Below are 18,236 nucleotides of genomic sequence, written 5' to 3'. Positions count from 1 at the left end.
CTTTGGCTCTCTGGTTCCTGTGGAGGTGGAAACGAGTGGGAGCTCGTGGCAAGGGGGTCCTCAGCATTCCTGTCTGTTCATTCCTGCTCTGACAGCCTGGGACACAACAACTGTTCCATGGGTTGGCCCATAAGCCACCGAGGAGACCCAGCAGTGTCTGGAGCACCACAAGTTGCTCAGACTCCCTTTACCCATTTAGCAGGTAGAACGTGATACTTTCACCCTCTTTATGCCCAAATTCCAAAGAGAAGCACTTCACATCTGTGAAATTTATTTATAATAAAAAAATATATTAAAACAACTCTCAAGGACTTTGTTTAGTATCTTCTACAGTTCATGTTGAACTACTTTATGAAGAAAGCTGAACACCATCTAATATTCAGATACTCTAAATAGTATCCATGCATTTAAATAAAACTTCTGCTTCTAGAAACAGCTTAACTGTAGCAAAACATCCTGTTACCTGAGCAAATACTACTGAAGAACTGAAAATAATTAGATTTAGATCTTACCAAGCTGTCCATGTTGAAAGTTCTGTGCTAAATCACAGATTGTGTATTTTTATGATTAGTCAGATTATGATTACCTGTCACATTAAAATACAGATCGAATCAACATATAAGTTATATGTGAGACTTAGTTCCCTTTGTCCACACATTTTGTAAGCTAGACTGAATTTTTTTAAATGCTAACAGAAAACATTTCAAACCAAACTCAGAATGGCACAATTTGGTTTTGCTTTATTGCTGAGAAGGTCAGACTGGTGACTTGAGTAAATTTGCACAGCTTCTCTGACACCTGTACTGAGCCAGGCAGGGCTCCTGGTACTGATTCATGGTCAGTTTGTATGAGATTAGGGAAGCTCCTGAAATGGGAGAATTCTGCTGAAACCACGAAAATCTCAAGGAATGTGAAATTCTCTGCTCAAGTACAAATATCTATCAAGTATACTGAGAAAACTATTTAAAAGGCCACCTGCTTGTGAGTGAAGAATAATGATAGGCTTTGGAATACTTGAAAGTATGGGGATGGTCTACTCCTCAGGAAAACTCCCTAGTCGCTCAAAGACTTCTTAAGCTCAATAGATCCTGTAAAACCAACGATTTTCATGCTAGAGATGATTCCAAACCACCAGATTAAAGACGTGGGAAGGTGGAAACCTTGATTAAGTATTGTTTTGAACCTAGGAGTTCAACATGCTCATTTCCTAAGAAGCACACACACAAAAAAACTTTGGGCTTGGCCACTACAAACACGGTGCAAGTTGCAAAGCTGTGCAACCTTCCTTCCCTCCTGGATGGAAAAGTGATGCAATGCAGTTTCACTGACTTCATGCCAAGCCATGCCTTAAATCAACAGCAAATGAAAAGCAGAACATAACCATACACACATTAGAACAAGTGTTAGGGGTGCCTTAAGATTTATAAGGGAAAAAAGTAACACTTGGATTTTTGGACTGTTTCTTGAACAGTCAAAGTTCTGCAGCATTAAAATACAGACAAAACAAATTGGCAAGTAAAGCAGCTTCCCATGGACTTCATAATCTATCAAAATCTGACACTTTTATGAGCAGAACTTTTAAAATACATACCTATAAATCAATTAAAATATTCAGAGAAGTATACAAAACAGTTCAAAAGAGCACAAAACTACAGTACAGGTTCCTTTAAAAAATGGCTTCTCTCTTAAATTCTGTGTCTTCAATTCACTGTCAACCAGGGGAAAAATCTTTACTGAGTAATTTCCTAGAGAAATAATATTTATGTAGCCAAGGTTCTGCAGCTGGAGCAGGGAAGTGCACGAGATTATCGGGTGGTCTCTTACAATACAGAACAAAGAAATATTATATTAATAACAGTAGACGCAGTATATTTTTTATTATGGAATTTTCAAAATTAGCCATATGAACATAATAAAGGAGAAAATTTCTCACTACCTACACTAAAACCTACAACCTAAGATTCATTGATAAAGTAACAGGCCATTTTTCATACTCTGTCAGCTGTATTAGCTGAAAAACTCAGAACAGTAGTTCAGTTTAAAGTACCTGGCATATGGATCACAGTGCTAAAACATTCCACACTGCACTTTTACAGCAGAAATTCATTTCCAGGTAAGAACACAGCATTGATTTTATTTTACTTGCTAACGAGGATAATTGGCAGGCAGCACTGCTGCTGCTCTAGATTTGTTCTTTATATGGATCTCTGAAGACCACATGTGCCTGCAGTGGTGACAGAAATATTTTCCATATGAGCCATCACAGATTTTAAGGTCCCTCAGCCTGGACAAGGTGAGTCCATCTATCATTTTCTGTGCTCGGTAACAATCAACCAGGAAGTTAAAAACTTCTGTGACAACTAGAGGGCAATGATCAGCTTCCAGTTGCTCTGATCATCAAACCACTTAAATTTGTTGAGACTCTGCTGAAAACTTTTCCCTGCTTTCACTAGATCAAAGGCAGCTCAAGATTTCACTGAGTCATTTTCTTGAATCAAAACCGCTACAGCTTCTCTTATTAAACCACCCTGAAAGCAAAATAAAGTTTCTATCTAGACATATGAGCTACAGAGCGCCAACCACACACTGTTGGACAAGGTGTTTTTTCCAGTTCACTTCCACTTTCTTTTACCAGAGAAAGTAATGGCTCTGGACTTCATTAGGCTACTATAAAGTTATGATAGGGATAACAAAAGACAAGGCTCTAAACCAGAAACACTGTTTGCAGAAGATTTACTTAAGGAAGGCATATTTATGGAACAAAACTAGCCAATGATTCCCTTAAAATGCACAGCTACACATCACATTTCAGTCAGAGCGAGGCAGAATGAGTATCAAACGTGGTTTCTGATAACGATTTCATTAGATGGAATATTTTTTATCTAATAGTACTGTACTTGCTGAATTATTTCCTAAATGGCAAATGACCAGCTGAAAATTTCTGCTTTGGTATGAAATAAGAACTTGATGACAAACTGCTCTGATGAGAACAAAAATCTAGAAAACGTCTCTTCGTAAATCAAGTAGCAACTTTTTAAAGCATAGCAAGAGCTGTTCTCTTCCACTGTTCAAGACTGAGGAATTAGGAATATAAAGAATGCATAAAGTCCCTCTTTAATGATATGATATGCATTTTTTAAAAAACCAAGTTTTTTCCTGCCCTGCCACATACTAAACATTACATGTATTTGCACAAAGAGAATGTTATTAATGAAGTCTGAAGTTTTCACATGCCCACATCCCCAAAGTATATCCTGTGTAAAAACTTTTTCAGTAGTGCACATTTTTTTGCAGAAAATATGAACAAAACACTACCATCTACTGCTGCTGAGTATCACATTTCTCTGTATATTAGTAAAGAAAAATTCACAAATTAGTCATCTCTCACAGAAAGCATACTGTCGAGAGAAGTTAACTTGCAAACTGCTCTCCTTTAGTACCTATGGGCTTTTGCAAAAAAACCCACAAAAAAACCAACAAACCCAAACCAACAGCAAAAAAGCAAACACAAATCCCCCAAACTAAACCCAAACAAAACAACAGCTTTTTACACACGAAGCAAACAATGCAATTCTAAACTGTCTAACAGCATAAAAATCATTCACAGTCCAACTTAATAGATATGAAGAAAATGCAACTCTGACAAGACAATTTGTGACAAGACATTATACTTTGCTTACCTCACCCCCAGGTCTTGCTAACACTGCTGTTTGAAAGCAGAGCAACGTTAGTATCAGGTAGCTGACAAACATTATTACCCAAAGTTAGAGCTACCCTGGAGGAGGGAACCCTCTGCCAAGTACTAACAGCAAGCAGATGCACTTGTGTCTCAGTATCACAGCCCTCAGCTCTCGGAGGTACGAGTCTTTCTCCCTCTCCCCCTTGCTCTCGCACTCACGGTCCGACCAGGAGCTTTGCTCTCAGCCACTGCTCTGAAGACAACTGGTAAGTTGATCTCTTCATGTAATGACTTCTCCCCGCTGGGGGAGGGGGCTCGGCCAGCTCGGAGCTGGGGGGCTGCAGGCGGTAGGAAGCGAAGGAGGGGAGGGACAGGAATGGTCACTGCCAAGTTATGCATCTGCTGTGATTCATGGAACAAGCTAAACGGTAACCTTTAATGCACGAGGAGGTTTGGCAAAGCGTTATTGACTTAGGCAGGCATGATTGGAGAAACAGGCTAACGCTGCTTGCAAGAGATGCCTGGTGATGGTTAGACGGCATGTGCTACTTAAAGATACAGCACCTCCTTTTATGGAAGGAGTTTGTAATACATAAATCATAACTTAGAATCTAAGCAGGAAGCAGCCTATGGTTTCACAGGCAGCCCCACATCAGCACAATCCTGCAATCCCAATGGCCTGATCCTGCCAGGGGCTCGGGCAGAACCTCGAGCTCTCATTCCTGGCCCCAGGGTAATGGCAAGGGGAGCCCAAGTGCCCATTCGCTCTCAGGAATGTCACAACTGCTTCCTGGAATGGACCCCCATCCTTCAGGATAATCCTGGAGCAGGATATGGATGTAATCTCTCCTTCTTTTTCATATTATAGCTGAATAAAGGAAATTTTGATTTATAACAATCCAACTCATCAAATAACCTGGTTTGACCAAGCAAGCAGAAGTGCAAGCCTTTCTTAAAGTTCCAGCTCCTGAAGTCAAGAAAACACACTATATTCTCATCTTTCATGTAAATACATACTTCTTATCCTTATGGTTCCAGGGGAAATCTCAAAAATATGACCCAGGAATAACCTGGTCTCATATGTCAAACAGTAAACCACATGAACTCAGAATACAGGTACTTTGAAATATCTCAACACTTTAGGAGGCGGGAAGTAAAAATGTTGGTGAAATTGAGAAGCACACCATTACTATATATTACATTTCTTTCTGTAATTTGGTAAGCTTTGTATACACAGCTGAATATGTCAGACCCTTCAGGCTATTTTTAAACTAGCTTTACCAACCATTCTTTTCCTCTCCTATGAGAGGTGAAAGATAAAATACTTTTTCTCAGAATTGCAATTAAATAGAGTCAAACTCCTAAACCAGTACAGCAAATTAGCATTCTCACTGCTGCTGAAAGTCCAGATTCTGCTGTATTTGCAGTTGGATATCTGAGTCTCCAGCACAGTAAAATCTGATTAGCTCTACTAACCAGACATCATTGTCACTCCTCCTACTGCCCATAAAGAGTCCTTCCTCCTAACCTGACTCACAGTGCTGTGTCTCTTTACACCTACAGAGCAGCCTGCCCTTTTTCAGCCTCTCATGGGTCAGCTGTTTTCTCCCTTGTTGATCCACAGCTGTGCAGCTCCATGGTCTCGGGAACACTCCGTGTCCAGGGAGGGCTCTCCAGGCAGGAAGCGATGCAATGGAGGCCACGCAGGACAGGGGTGTCTCACCGGCAAAGAGTCCCCCCTCCTCAGCTGCCTCCCCTCGAGGGAGCAGCACAAGCTTCAGAAGGTTTAAAAATCCAGAATGAGAGTTTCAGCACAAGGGGCTCCGGAGTGGTTCTTCCAAAGGATCTGAATGATCACAGGCAGTCGGCCACGGAGCGGTGACAGTGGTGACTGGCAGCCAAAGCTGCAGTTATTGAAAACTTGACACAACCCTTAATGGTACCTTCTGACAAAAACCACCCAGAACTCTCTACTACTATGTTGATCTCACAAATACAACACCTCCCTTCAAAACCTAAATGAAAGAAGTATTTTCCCCCCTTTTAAGGCGAGCTGAAGGTTTGTAGATTATGCCGTGGTGCTGACAGCTAAATGTAGAGCTGCCATCACAGGTACTTTGTACACTGGTTGCCTATGGCAAAGCCTCCAGACTAAAAATGTAAAGCCAAATAAACTTAAGGAAATTTTCCATCAAAACCCTGTCAGGAAGCCAACCTGTCCTTCCATATTTTTTTGAAATATCTAGATATACCACAAAAGGAAAAAGGATAGTGAGCAAACTGCCAACTGAACCGGAGCTCAAAACACTTCCAGCATGAGAGCTCCAACCATGATACTTTGAAAATACAGTTTCAGAGCTTGAAAAGTTTTAAAAGAATACACCATTTCAGATGTTGCAGTGTGTGACAAAAACTCCAATGATGAAAGCTGCTTCATGCAGATTGACTACTGCTTCCATAAAATGAACCTTTATCTTGTTTTTCTGTTTTAATCACTAGTTTTTGTGACTAAATATATAGCACAGGCACAAAATTGCCAATCCTCTCCTTTTTAATGGCAGGTAGAAAAGGAAATTTTAAAAAATTAAGAGTAACTGTGATTTTAGGCTTCTTTCTGCTGATCGTTCCAGAAAGCAGTATATTCTCTGTAAATAATGAACAACCTTATGAAGTCTAACTGAAAATTACTAGGATGAGTTTCTGAGCACAGAAAACTGTACTACATTCCCATTTAATAAGTCATATAGCTAATTCTTTCCATATGCATTTAATTTTTCCTCTACAAAAAATACAGGCAGAATTCCCTGAATTTCAGAAGCTGGTGCTCTGTTCTCCATATTAAGACAAGAGATCTGTTCATACCTGCTATTATGCCTTCAAGCTTTATCCCACTGAACTGGATGGAATTGTGCATGTTCACAAGCACAACCACAGCCTTTCTTTGCAGCACAGAGAAACCTGAAACTTAACACTGAGCCAAACTTGCACTGCTGCAGCCAAGATCAGAACTCTGCAAACCTCAACAATCACTACACTGGAGATTAAAAAACTACTGGGGCAATAGAAAAAAATCAGTTTATGACTGATCAGCTATTTCAGATATAAAGTCCTGCAGCAGTGGATAGAGAAACCAAAATATCTTGCAATAGTAAAATGGAAGAAATAAGATATCTCTAATTTCAACTCAAAAACATCCTTGTAGAAACATACAAACATAGCACAAATAACAGCATAACTATTTTAGGTATATAATTGAAATAGAAAATCTGAAATTATATATATTTTTAAAAACAGAAAAAGCCATCAGAATCTTTAGGGGAAAAGTTCCTACTGTTTGCTCTCAGAAACAAAAATACACAACACAAACAATGCATCTTTGCACAGTACAGTTCTCATTAAAAGAGCACTGACCTGTGAACAAATTACCTGTCAGTCTCCAGGGGTTTGTAAAATCAATCAGTTTATGAAGTTTGTGACCAGCTTCCTCCTGAGGCAATTGCACCTGAATCTCAAACAAGGGCAAGTTTATTGAACTTATCAAAAGCACAAAATTCCCTCCCAGGTCTCTCAGGCTTCCAGTAATTCCACATGAAATCATGAACAGTATGCTCAGGTAAATCACTCACAGCTACTGCTTTCTGCTAAAGGTATATTAGCTTAGAAAGCTGACCAAGTTCCTAATATAAAAGTAATAATAGGAGAAAACATGAGTCAAAACAAGATTTTAAAGACTTCCTTTCTGCTTCCTACAGCCCTAATGTTTGTAGAGCTCAAACTCTTAAAGCAAGATAGCCTGGAGGATAACTATGTATTTCAGGCTGAATTACTTTAGAACCAGACAAGGACAATTTCTGTGTATTTCGAAGTATTAATATGTACAAGTGAAAATAATTAATCTAATTCACATTTTGTCACTTCAGGTGCCACATCAATGCCACTGAATCTGCAAGGAAACAGAAGGTTGACTGGAACATCTGCTGGTGCTCAGCTGTAAAACAATGAACTGGTTAAAAGGAAGATAAAGGCCAAAACAAGTTTGCTGCTACAGCATAACCCATAAGCCCTTTAACTCTTTCTTAAAACAATTATTTAAAATAGGATTAATTTACTTTGGATGGACACCATCTTCCAGGAATCACTAACAGCAAAAGCAGTAGACATATTACTACTTCAGAAAAGGTGTCAGGTTTTTATTTCAATGTTCCATGTAAAAAATTAACAGAGGAAAGTTGAAAATCTATTATGTTTTGGTTTTATTTAACTGGTCATCTTTCCCGGTGGGTGATCTACAGATTACTTAAAAAAAGAAGCAACAGAGAAAATTTTTACACTGATGAAGTCATATGGAAAGATGGCTGCCATATTTATTGCTGTCAGATAGGCAATTCCAGCCATTATCTCACTTCACTTTCTACAGGAAGCATTTCTTTCTGAATTTACTATTCAGATGTTTTAAGGTTAGAATAAATTACTGCTGTCCTTTAGCCTGAACTACTGAAAGACACCAGCCATAACATTTCACTCTGGATCTCTTCTATGAGGTGGGGTTTTTTAAAATTTTATTTAAAAAATTAAGTTTGTGTTTAATTAAACACTTGAAATAACAATGTTTCTTGCCACATTATGTGTGTCTGAGCAGACAGGGAATTTAGTCTGCAGAAAGAATGTATTTTCCTTGAAGATAAAAGCAGTGTACCGAGGAGGGTGAAGGTGGAAAAACGCCACTCCCTCCCCTACCTTCTTGGATTCAGGAAATACTGCAGCTGGACCACAGAGGGATTTCTGTACCCCCATGGAAGCTTTTACATCCACTCCACTGCTTTCTGCATTTCACTGGCCAGAGGGGGTGGTGAAAGAGAGCAAGAGATTCTCTCCTGTCCTCTGCCCTCCATAGTTACAGCAATTCTCCTTGTTCCTGCTGAGCTGCTGAAAGAGGCACCTTCACACTCAGAGTCTGCATTGCAGCAGCACCTCTAGCTCTTACTGACCAGGAACAGATGAAATTACAACAAGGACAAGAAGGACCAAGATGGAGTATTTGGACTTTTATAGGTGCTATTAAATAAACCCAACCCCCTCAGCTTGGGAAGGAAGACAAGGTGTGAGCTGTGTATTACAGCCCAAAGTTGAGTATCTGGAGCCCTGTGAGAGCAAACCTCAGACACTGAGCACCGGGGAGAAAACAAGTCCTACAGTCTCACACATATTTCACTGCATCTCAGCAGTTTCTTCTTCATTGAAATTTTAACTCAATTTAAGTATTCCATATACTGATGCTTCTCCAAGTAACTCCAAGCATCTTACCCTTTTCCTCAACGTTTTTGTTAGGAAAGCAGCTGACTCCACATAATTTCTTGTACAAAGAAGCATTTAAGGGGATAGCTCTGTCCCTGAAAGAATTCCTTCCAAAACTGAAATATTGATTGGCTACCAGAGTACAGCATTGCATGGGGCAGCACATCTTCCACTGTTACCTTCCATAATGAAGGTAGAGATATTCTTATCTATCTGTCTAATCATTTTTGATCCCACTCTACAGTTATGGAAAAGACAAAGGGATGCTGTGGAAAAAAAAAATCCTTAAAGAGGTTTTAATAAATTATTCCATACAGACACTTTTTGTCCTTGCTAATGCTTTTGCTAGTTAACTGCTTTCCAATTTAACTTTCGACTTCTAGCTTATTTCCCTTTCTAAGCTCTAACAATCCTCATTTTTCCACTTGTTTGTCATCTGAAATCACTCCAAGTTCTGACTTTTCCTCTGTTTCTCATCTTTTTGTTTCTCTTTTGTGAGGAAAGAGAGATCAGATCAGTTTAGAAAGTACACACAATTAAAAAGGTGTTGTTATTGCATCCTGTGAAAATGGCATTACAAAGTAAGTCTCAAAGAGGTATTGGTATCTAATTAGGTCAGCCCAGCTTTGGTTGCATCACTGCAGGTTTGTCAGTTAATTCAATAAAACCATGTTGGCCTTCACGATCATCCCCTTGTTCTCCTCTCACTGCCATGGTACTGCCAGTGCTTTTTAACTACACTCAAACCCTGAAAAGGAAATCTGAGCATTTCCTTCCTTCTTCTCCCTACTCTTGACTTCTTAAAGCTCAGGCTCTTGATTACAAAGCCAGACTTTACTAAAAAGGTCCAACTTCAAAGAGCTGAGTATTAACCTCAAATTGATTTATCATCTTGAATCTTTCCTTCAGTACTAAATCCATTACCCCTTTCTCTTTTCTGGCATTACAGAGTGCTAGAGGGAGAAAAAGACCCCTGGTTATCACCTGCCCAGGGCTGGGCTAGAATGTGTGTTTTTCATGGCCATATTCCAATTTTCTGTGTTTTGATGATAGAATTCTGGTTTATATCCCAAGTTCTCCAAGCACCTCTTTGCCTCCCCAGACAGTAGTTGCATAGCGCAAGTAGAATCAGACGACATTTATGAGGCATTCCTTCCTCTGACCAACACTACGTTCTGACTACAGAACAAGTGGACACCATGCTTTGAACTTCTCATTTTTATGACTACCATTCATCTTGTGACAAAATTTTTTCTCTCTACATTTGTTAATCAATGTTTTTGCTTTCCTAATAAGGCATTAAGATTTTTAGCACCATATTCTGGTTCTCCTCACACTTAAACTTTAATGTTATTTTCCCATGTATTTTCATAACGCGTTATCCAACATTACTCATGCTGTCTTCTACCTCTTCCTATACAGAAAAGAGTGGTGAAACCAAGAGGAAAAGAGTTCTTTGATGGTTCACATTTAATCTCTTTCTTTGTATGCATTAAAAAACCCCCACATTTCTAGAAAACTACCTCTCATCACCCAAGTTTCACATAAGGCATTTTGATCTGTGTTTCATGTTGAAGTGTGGCAAATGAGCAGCCACTAAAAATAGGACCCAAAGGAAAAGGCCTTACCCTTTAAAATATTTGAGGCCGTTCCTTTGCAACTGGAACAAAACTGGAATGAACCTACTTGGTACCACTGCTATATTTGGATACTTTACCTAAAATAAGAAATGAGAATAAGCCTGTTTGTCCTTTAAAAAAATAAATCCCCCATGGAAAAACTCTAAATAATCTGTAACTACATCAAATAAATTATAAATTATACAAATAATGCATATCTATTCCCTGGGAAAAGTCAGCCTCCCCCTAGATAAAACATTCTAAATATAAATTTGAGTCATGATATTTTCAAATCACTTCTTCATGAGGCATAAAGGTTGATACCTCTAAGTCTACGTAGAAAGTATTTTAAAGATACCAAAAGAAAAAGGCAAGGCCTCTGGATCATGTAAGTGTACTAATGTTTTAATTATAAAACCAAATAAAGAGAAGTACCAAATGTCCTGACACAATAGGCCATGACCTCCTATGAGATCAGAATTATAAAGGAGAGTCTTTCTTCAGGCCCAAAACCACCAACTTTGAAACTGGATTTTAGTGCTAAAACACATTTTCCCAAGTGACCAGTTGGCAAATGACAGCTACCTCAAACATGCCATCATAAAACGATGGCAACAAGCTGTCTCCAAGGGAAAACTAACCAGTTGGGATTGCAAATGTAGTATTGATTTTCAGTTTTGCTTGGAAACATTCTTGAAATTCTTGCAGAGAAGGAAGCCCCGACAGACCATGTTTTCATGCATAGGTTTTCCCTGTCCTGTTATTTTCTATATTGGTAAAAATCTCAAAGCCACAAAGATATTCTTTTAGACTGGGAAAAACAGAAGTTGGAAAATCACTGTGAGTCCTCCCCAGCAGTGGATGAAGTATGGCACATACCAGTAAAACCTGCAGGTAGGAACTGTGTGAAAAACACTATGGTAAAACCTACTTTGGCAAGAAACAAGCATCACCTGCCAACTGAAGATGAAAAGCTCTGCAAAAGCTGGCCAACATTTTTCATGCTCACTACTTTCCTAAAGCAATAAAACAGCCCCAGTCACCTTCAGGAACTGTCAGGGAGCAGTGACAGGATGAGGAGCTGTGTGTCAAGCTTGCCAACAAGGGCAGTGAGGCCGGTGGCTTCACTGGCCAGGCCTCTGCACCATGGGATGGAGCTGGGCAGAGCCTGGGGTGGCAGCCAGGGCCAAACCAGAGCCAAGGTCACCCAAGGAGTCTGCAGTGACAAGGCAGGTCCCAGCCGAGCAGTCAGCCCATGGATCAGGGTGCAAACCAGAGGAGTCTCAGCTGGGGGCACAGAGGCTGCTCCAAGGCAGCTCGAGCAGGGACTGAAGGCCCAGGGCTGAGTTCAATTGTGGCTCCTGGTCCCAGGAAGCACAGGTGGGGGCAAGGCCAGGAAGGCTGATCAGCATAATCAGGGCCCTGGACATCTGTGCCTATGCCAAAATCCACGTTTCTAGCCGTGTGTACAGAGGGCCAGCAATAGTGGAGATCAACCAGGCAAAAGAAAGAATACAAGAGATGTATCAGGCAGCAGATAAACAGTCTTGAAACCTCAGAGAAGAGTCAGTACTGCACATAACACACACACTATTTAGGGGGCAGAACTAGAGCAGTGCTCCACCTAACAAAAGAAATTCAACATCCGAGCAGGAGTTATACAGCTGGAGAACCAGAGCCAAGGACAATTCTGTAGCACAGGCACTTCTGTTCTCTGATGTCACAGAGGTACTGAACCAGAGCTGACTTAAAATCCAAAGGATGAACAGGAAAAAAATTTCGGAAGACTTGTATTCATAATCCAATTGCATTTTTTGTGCTTTATGGGAATACTGTGTTTCTCCCCTCCTCTGACAGGAAAAAAAAAAAAGAAAATAGCTGTTGTGATGCCAAAGGAAATGTGTATTCTAAACTGAAGACTTGGGATTTAATTGCAATACTGGTTAAAACACACTGGATGAAACACTCATCCAGAGCCCAAAGACATAAGAAAGAGGAGGAAGATTTCTGAAGTAGTTTCATTCCACAACCCAGTTACCTGAAGTGAGCAGACAAAACTAATCTCATAGTAATGCAAACTACAGTTTGGGCAGAAAGCACATCCCAACTTTTCCCATCTAGTTACAAAACTCCTCAATCAAAGGTGCAATTACTCCTCCCCAAAAATCTCTCCATATTCTGTTTGATTTCATCCTCCCAATTTGCCATTTCTATCAACAGGACTGTCTGATCTCACCACACTCCCTGCCCCTAATTGCATTGCAAATTTGAAGAATTAACACCAGGTCAAGATCTACACCATTAGTCAACTAAAGGCTCATTTTCCATCATTGGGGGGTCCATGCCAGGTCAAAAACATGCAGCACCCACAGACCAGTTACACTGCTGGTGCAAATTAGGTACAAATTAGAAGCTGAGCTGCAGTGCAGGAACAAGGCTCCCCTTCCTCTGCAGATGTATAGCATATAAAAATGAATAAATTCCATAATTAAAGAGAAACTGTGCATCTTTACTGCCTCAATAAAAACAAAATTCTGGGGAAATCTGATTGTTTATATAATACATTTTTTGATAGTTTATCTTATAAATGTGCTTGCTTTCCATATAAACCCATTAAACACATGCTGCCCATTAGAACCAAATGAACCATCAATGTATATGGAGTTTCCCAGCTCTCTGGACTCTGGACAGTGATCCCACATGCTTAAAAGCTTGGGAAGCACACAGGTAGAGCAGACACATGGACTTGATTCCATTTTTCGAGGTGTCTTGCGAGTACAAATGCCATTTACTGAGAGAAAATGACCAATTCCTCTGCACGGCTGACTTCTGCTGCACAGGGAAGTGGAACCACAGAGCTACAGATTATGTTAAATCTTGGGCTACATGTCATGTATATGAACTCTGAAAATTCATATGCAGCTCAAACCAGATAAGGAACATCTTAAAATAATTATGCACTCCTGTGTCTCAAATACTCCATTTACTAAAGGATCAGCAACTCACAAAGCTGATAAATACTTGAATAAACAGCTGATAAGTCTCTGAGTACCCAGAGCATGTCCAGTATAATTTAACTTGAAATTTGCCTTCCTGAAGCAGACAACTGAAACGAGTTCAGTACTATCAAATTTTCTCACGGGACAAACGGCTTGTCTAAATTCAGGAACACTTCTCTACTATATAAGGAGGAAAGTCAAGTCCAAAATGACTGCATGAAGTAGTTGAATACTCTGAAAACATTTTTTAAGAAGTTACTTGGCATGCCATTTCATTTTTAAGCAGTAAAATTACCCTTTGGTACATTAAACCCTGCATATATACATATATTAAAACCTTCAGCATACAGTGTAAAATCTCTACACAATGGCACAAAATCTGGGAATACTGTTTGCTGACACCAAGGTGCAAATAAATAAGAGTATGAATACTAAGAAAAAAATTACTTCTTAAAAGTTCACACAGAACAAAGGAAGTGAAGAACATTCTCTGTGTATGTTTTGAAGGACACAAATGGTGCTGATTCCTTTATCCCCATCCTCAGACTGTCTACGTGGGTTAAAGTGAGCAATAACACCAGTTCTAATCTTAAAGGCCCGTGGAGAGACATAAAACCAGACTGTTTGAGAAACCTGGTTGTAAAAGCACATCTGTGCAGCCAACACCATCACATGGCTGGAAAACAATCAGAATTCCAACAAGAAGCAAGTGAATAAAACCCACAGAAAATTCCTTCACCGTGGAAGGAAGATTTCCTCCTGAAGATTTCCTCCTGAAGATTTCCTGCACTGTTCCAAGTCTTTTCAATACAGTAATTACATATTTGTATGGATCATGTCTCAAATAATCTTCCGACAGTGTTTCAGGGAAGACTTCCTCACAATGAACTATTTCTCAGTGAATATATCCCTTAATTTTTATTTACAGCCCCACGTGCTGGCTCATGTCCAATGGACAAGTACTAGTGCTCACCAGGTACTTACTGGCCTGGGGTAACAGCATTTTAACCCTGCCATAAATACTTGGTTTATATTTGACTTGCCTTTTTCACATGTATTTTGCAAACCACTTATCCCTGCTGGTTTAGATACGCTGTCAAGGGATAAAGTGCAAGCATCCAAAACAGTTAACAAAATTAAGAATTAAATATATATATATATATATATATATATTTATCCCATCTTTAGCTTTTTGTCTTCTTGGAGTTTTGGTGTTTTGTTTTTTCACTGTTGTTATTACTGTAAGGAAAGATGATTCTTGAAAGACAACAAGCTTAGTGACACTTCTCATAGGAAAGCAACTCTGGCAGAAAATAGTGTCACATAATAGCCAATATCATGAGTACACTTGGGAAAGCTGGAGAGGGATTTCACAGGTTATCTCGAATGGAGCTTTTACAGCTTCCAGCAGTTACAAAAGAACTTCCCAAGAGAATTCATGTCCTTCATCAGGGCAGGCAGATTTCCAGGGTGTCCCGATCCAAACAGGTACTGACAGAAATTTGTCCAAGGGACTTTAAGCTGAGATTGCTGAGCACTGACCCAGAATCACCAATACACACCATCGAACACATCTCAAAAAAACCAACAAAACCCAACCAACCAACCAAAAACAAAACAACCCCCCCAAACTATTATTTTGCTGTCTTCAACTGCAAACATTCCTGGTACTCAGGGGCCTGCACATCACCAAGCAGGCCTGTGGCATAACCCAGAACTGAATATTCTTTTAGACATTGTCCTAAATTCAAAGGTCAGCAGTCTGGCCATGGGGTCACCGTGGCAGCAGCCTGCCCATAAATTTCCAAAAGCATTTCTCAAAGCTGTGTAACAGCCCAGTGACACGAGCTGGTGAAGGATGGCCAGTGTGACTAAGACTCTGCTGATGTATTTGGTAGCTGCTTGAAGATCCAACGGAGTTTGCCCTGGTGCCAGACAGCTGCATGGGGAATGCTGCCTATTATTAATATCATCATCTGGAAAAAGCATACCCAGATACAGAAATTCCTCAAATGACAAATCACCAAGCAAATCCGGTCACCATTTCCACACTGGCAGTTTTATTTTGTCTGGATGACTTTGCATATTTGTCATTACTTGTTTTAGAAACAAGTTTACAATTAAGTATGGTCATTTTATCCCTTTCCAAGAAAATACATCAAATAAATTGCAACAATAAAGTTTTCAGCATAAGTTCTTAACCACAAATATCCAAATAATGTTTTGAACCACTGGGTCTAGAATCCTCTTTTTTTTTTGCTCAAGCCTGCAAAGTAAGTAGCTGCTTTATAGTGTCTTGGTTAATTTATACTTAACCAGAAAAGGTGGGATTGATTAGAAATTGATTTCTTCTCTTTCAGTAACCATTTCTTTCATTCTTGTAGGAAGACAGACAGATTGTTCCCTTCTTTATTTTCACTGAAAATTTATGATACTCTTCTCTCTTATGAAAGGTTTCATAGATAAAAATTTGCAGTGCGAAATTCTGCCCAATATGCTTGACTAGAAGCCTAGTTCACACAAAATATGTACTGGTTCATATTTCTGAACACAATATGTGCAAGTGGATCAAGACAATACTTTAGTATACGTGCTAAAATGTGATGGTAAATGGCATTAAACAAATTCAATCTGCCACGGACCCCTAATGACTACTTATCCAAAGCCAAAATAGACAAAGATTAAATCCACCACTAATCTATGAATGAAAATATTTATTATGAAGCATTATCATGGAAGACTAAGCATTTCTCTTAAAAAGGCTTTTTATATCTCATTCTTTAACTTTCCAAGCACTCCTTTTACATCAAACAGATTAATCTAAATATAGTATTATCAAGATACCTTGTTGCAGCTTTCCCAATCCTTTACCTCTGTGTTCTCACCCATCTTTCTTTCTCAGCCATCTTTCATTATCAAGTAGACTCCTGTAACATCCATTGTTAGTCCCTGATGTCACAATCTCTCAGCTCGATTGCCACCATCAAATAACAAACTGGATACTTTGCCAGTAACTTAGAGAGAAATAAAAATTACTGCTTCTTCAACAAATATTTAAAAACAGCCTGGCCCCTCAGGGCATGATCTTATAAGTAAATATGAACTTAAAATGTAAATTTAATCCAAGTGTCACATGTGGCTTCAGTTCCTCCAGTTTTCATGTCTTGTGACTTGGCACAGCAGAATCAGCAGGTTCTATATAAACTAATTCTAAGGACATACAATGTATTGCAACTTAGTAAGATTTTTTGAAACCTAGAGACACTAAAGAAAGCGTTTAGTAAGGACTGGATTTCGATTTGCCACCTTTATTTCTTTTTTCCTTTTCCTTCTATTTTCCTTCACTATTAAAAACTTCAGCTGTGAAGGATTCAGTCAGATGCTATACTTAGTTTTACTTAATAAAGTAAATATTCTCATGTCCATATCTAGAAAATCATCAATATTTTTAAGAAGAAAAGTTTCCTAGAAATACCTTTTCAAGATCATCTGTTATATGTATTATTAAGGGGTGCATAATGAACTTTTGAGAGTATTAAGAGATTACCAATTAGGCTCTTCAGTATGTCTGTCCCACAGTCCTAACACTGCCAATTACTGCCTTTAAATCTGTGTAGGAGTCACAGCCTATATTCCCTACACTGTGGAGAAAAATATAGTACACATCCATAATTCCACATCCAGCCTTCATGCAATTCCCTGCCAAGGCGGTTTGGCAAGCAGGGAAGATATTTCAAAGGAAAACACAGAGGGCCTCACTCAGTCATATTAATGCTCCTTCACATTCCTCCTGCAATATTATACTGTCCATAAGGCTTAGTTAAGAACATCTTTGGCAAGCAGGGCTTTCAAAATAAAGACCCATGTGGAGAATCCAACACCAGTACTTAGTTTTCACCTTCACACAACAGCCATAGTACCAAAAGGACTTGTAGTTGGAAGGGGATGATGTATAGGGTTAGGTTTGAAATCAAATATAGCTTTCCCAGCAAATTTTAAAACTGAGAAGGTCTGCTGATGTCAATTGGTCATTTTGCATAAAAATAGAGAGAAAAAAACCCCGTACATAAATACACAAGCAAGTATCTCACAGTAAAGAGTAACTCTAGACCAAAAAACCTATTTTTTTTAACGGGCACAATAGTGGGGAAGTGAGGACTGTCCAGGTTATGGCTGAAAAAAATAACCCACAGACACCCCTTCCTCAACAAATGTCTTCTCTAAGCACATTTAGGTTATGAGTAGTCTAGCACATTGTTTTAACTGGAATAATATATAGGTTTTTTATCCAAAAGACATACCCATTAAGCTTAATTTAACATTCCTCTTACAAACTGAAACCCAACAGGACAGTTTGCTCAGTTACAGGATGGTGAATCTTGCACTTAAAAGGACCAAGAAAATTGTCAGAGCTGTCATTCTGAAAAAAGTGCTGAAAGCTAAATATCTTCTTGCATTTATACATGTAACAAAAAGCAACTAAGAATTTGAAATCAAACTCATCAATGTAATTCCTAAAGCATAATGAGAAAAGACAACCAAGAGCTGCTCTGCAATAATGACTGTTACTAGTTTATCAGACGTGATCAGAGTTGACCACAGGAGAGTTTAGAAAAATGATTTTAAGGTAACTTTGTTTTTACC

General features: G+C 39.1%; 1 protein-coding gene across 4 annotated transcripts in view; it reads right to left on the bottom strand.

Moving 5' to 3' along the window:
• Positions 1 to 18,236, bottom strand: part of THSD4 (thrombospondin type 1 domain containing 4) — a 260,249-nt gene that overhangs the window by 90,844 nt on the left and 151,169 nt on the right. The window contains exon 1 of one of the 4 annotated variants that reach the window (XM_027688409.1): positions 3,681 to 3,767. The exons of the other annotated variants lie outside the window; for them this stretch is intronic. Within the exon in view, the coding sequence (XP_027544210.1) occupies positions 3,681 to 3,752 (72 nt within the window). The 5' untranslated portion in view covers positions 3,753 to 3,767. Of the gene's footprint in view, positions 1 to 3,680; positions 3,768 to 18,236 lie in introns of those variants that run through there. 4 annotated transcript variants of the gene reach the window in all.

This window comes from Neopelma chrysocephalum, unplaced genomic scaffold (assembly GCF_003984885.1).
Source record: "Neopelma chrysocephalum unplaced genomic scaffold, ASM398488v2 Primary Assembly neopelma1_75, whole genome shotgun sequence".
NCBI lineage: Eukaryota > Metazoa > Chordata > Aves > Passeriformes > Pipridae > Neopelma > Neopelma chrysocephalum.
This window is presented reverse-complemented; position numbering and strand designations above follow the sequence as displayed.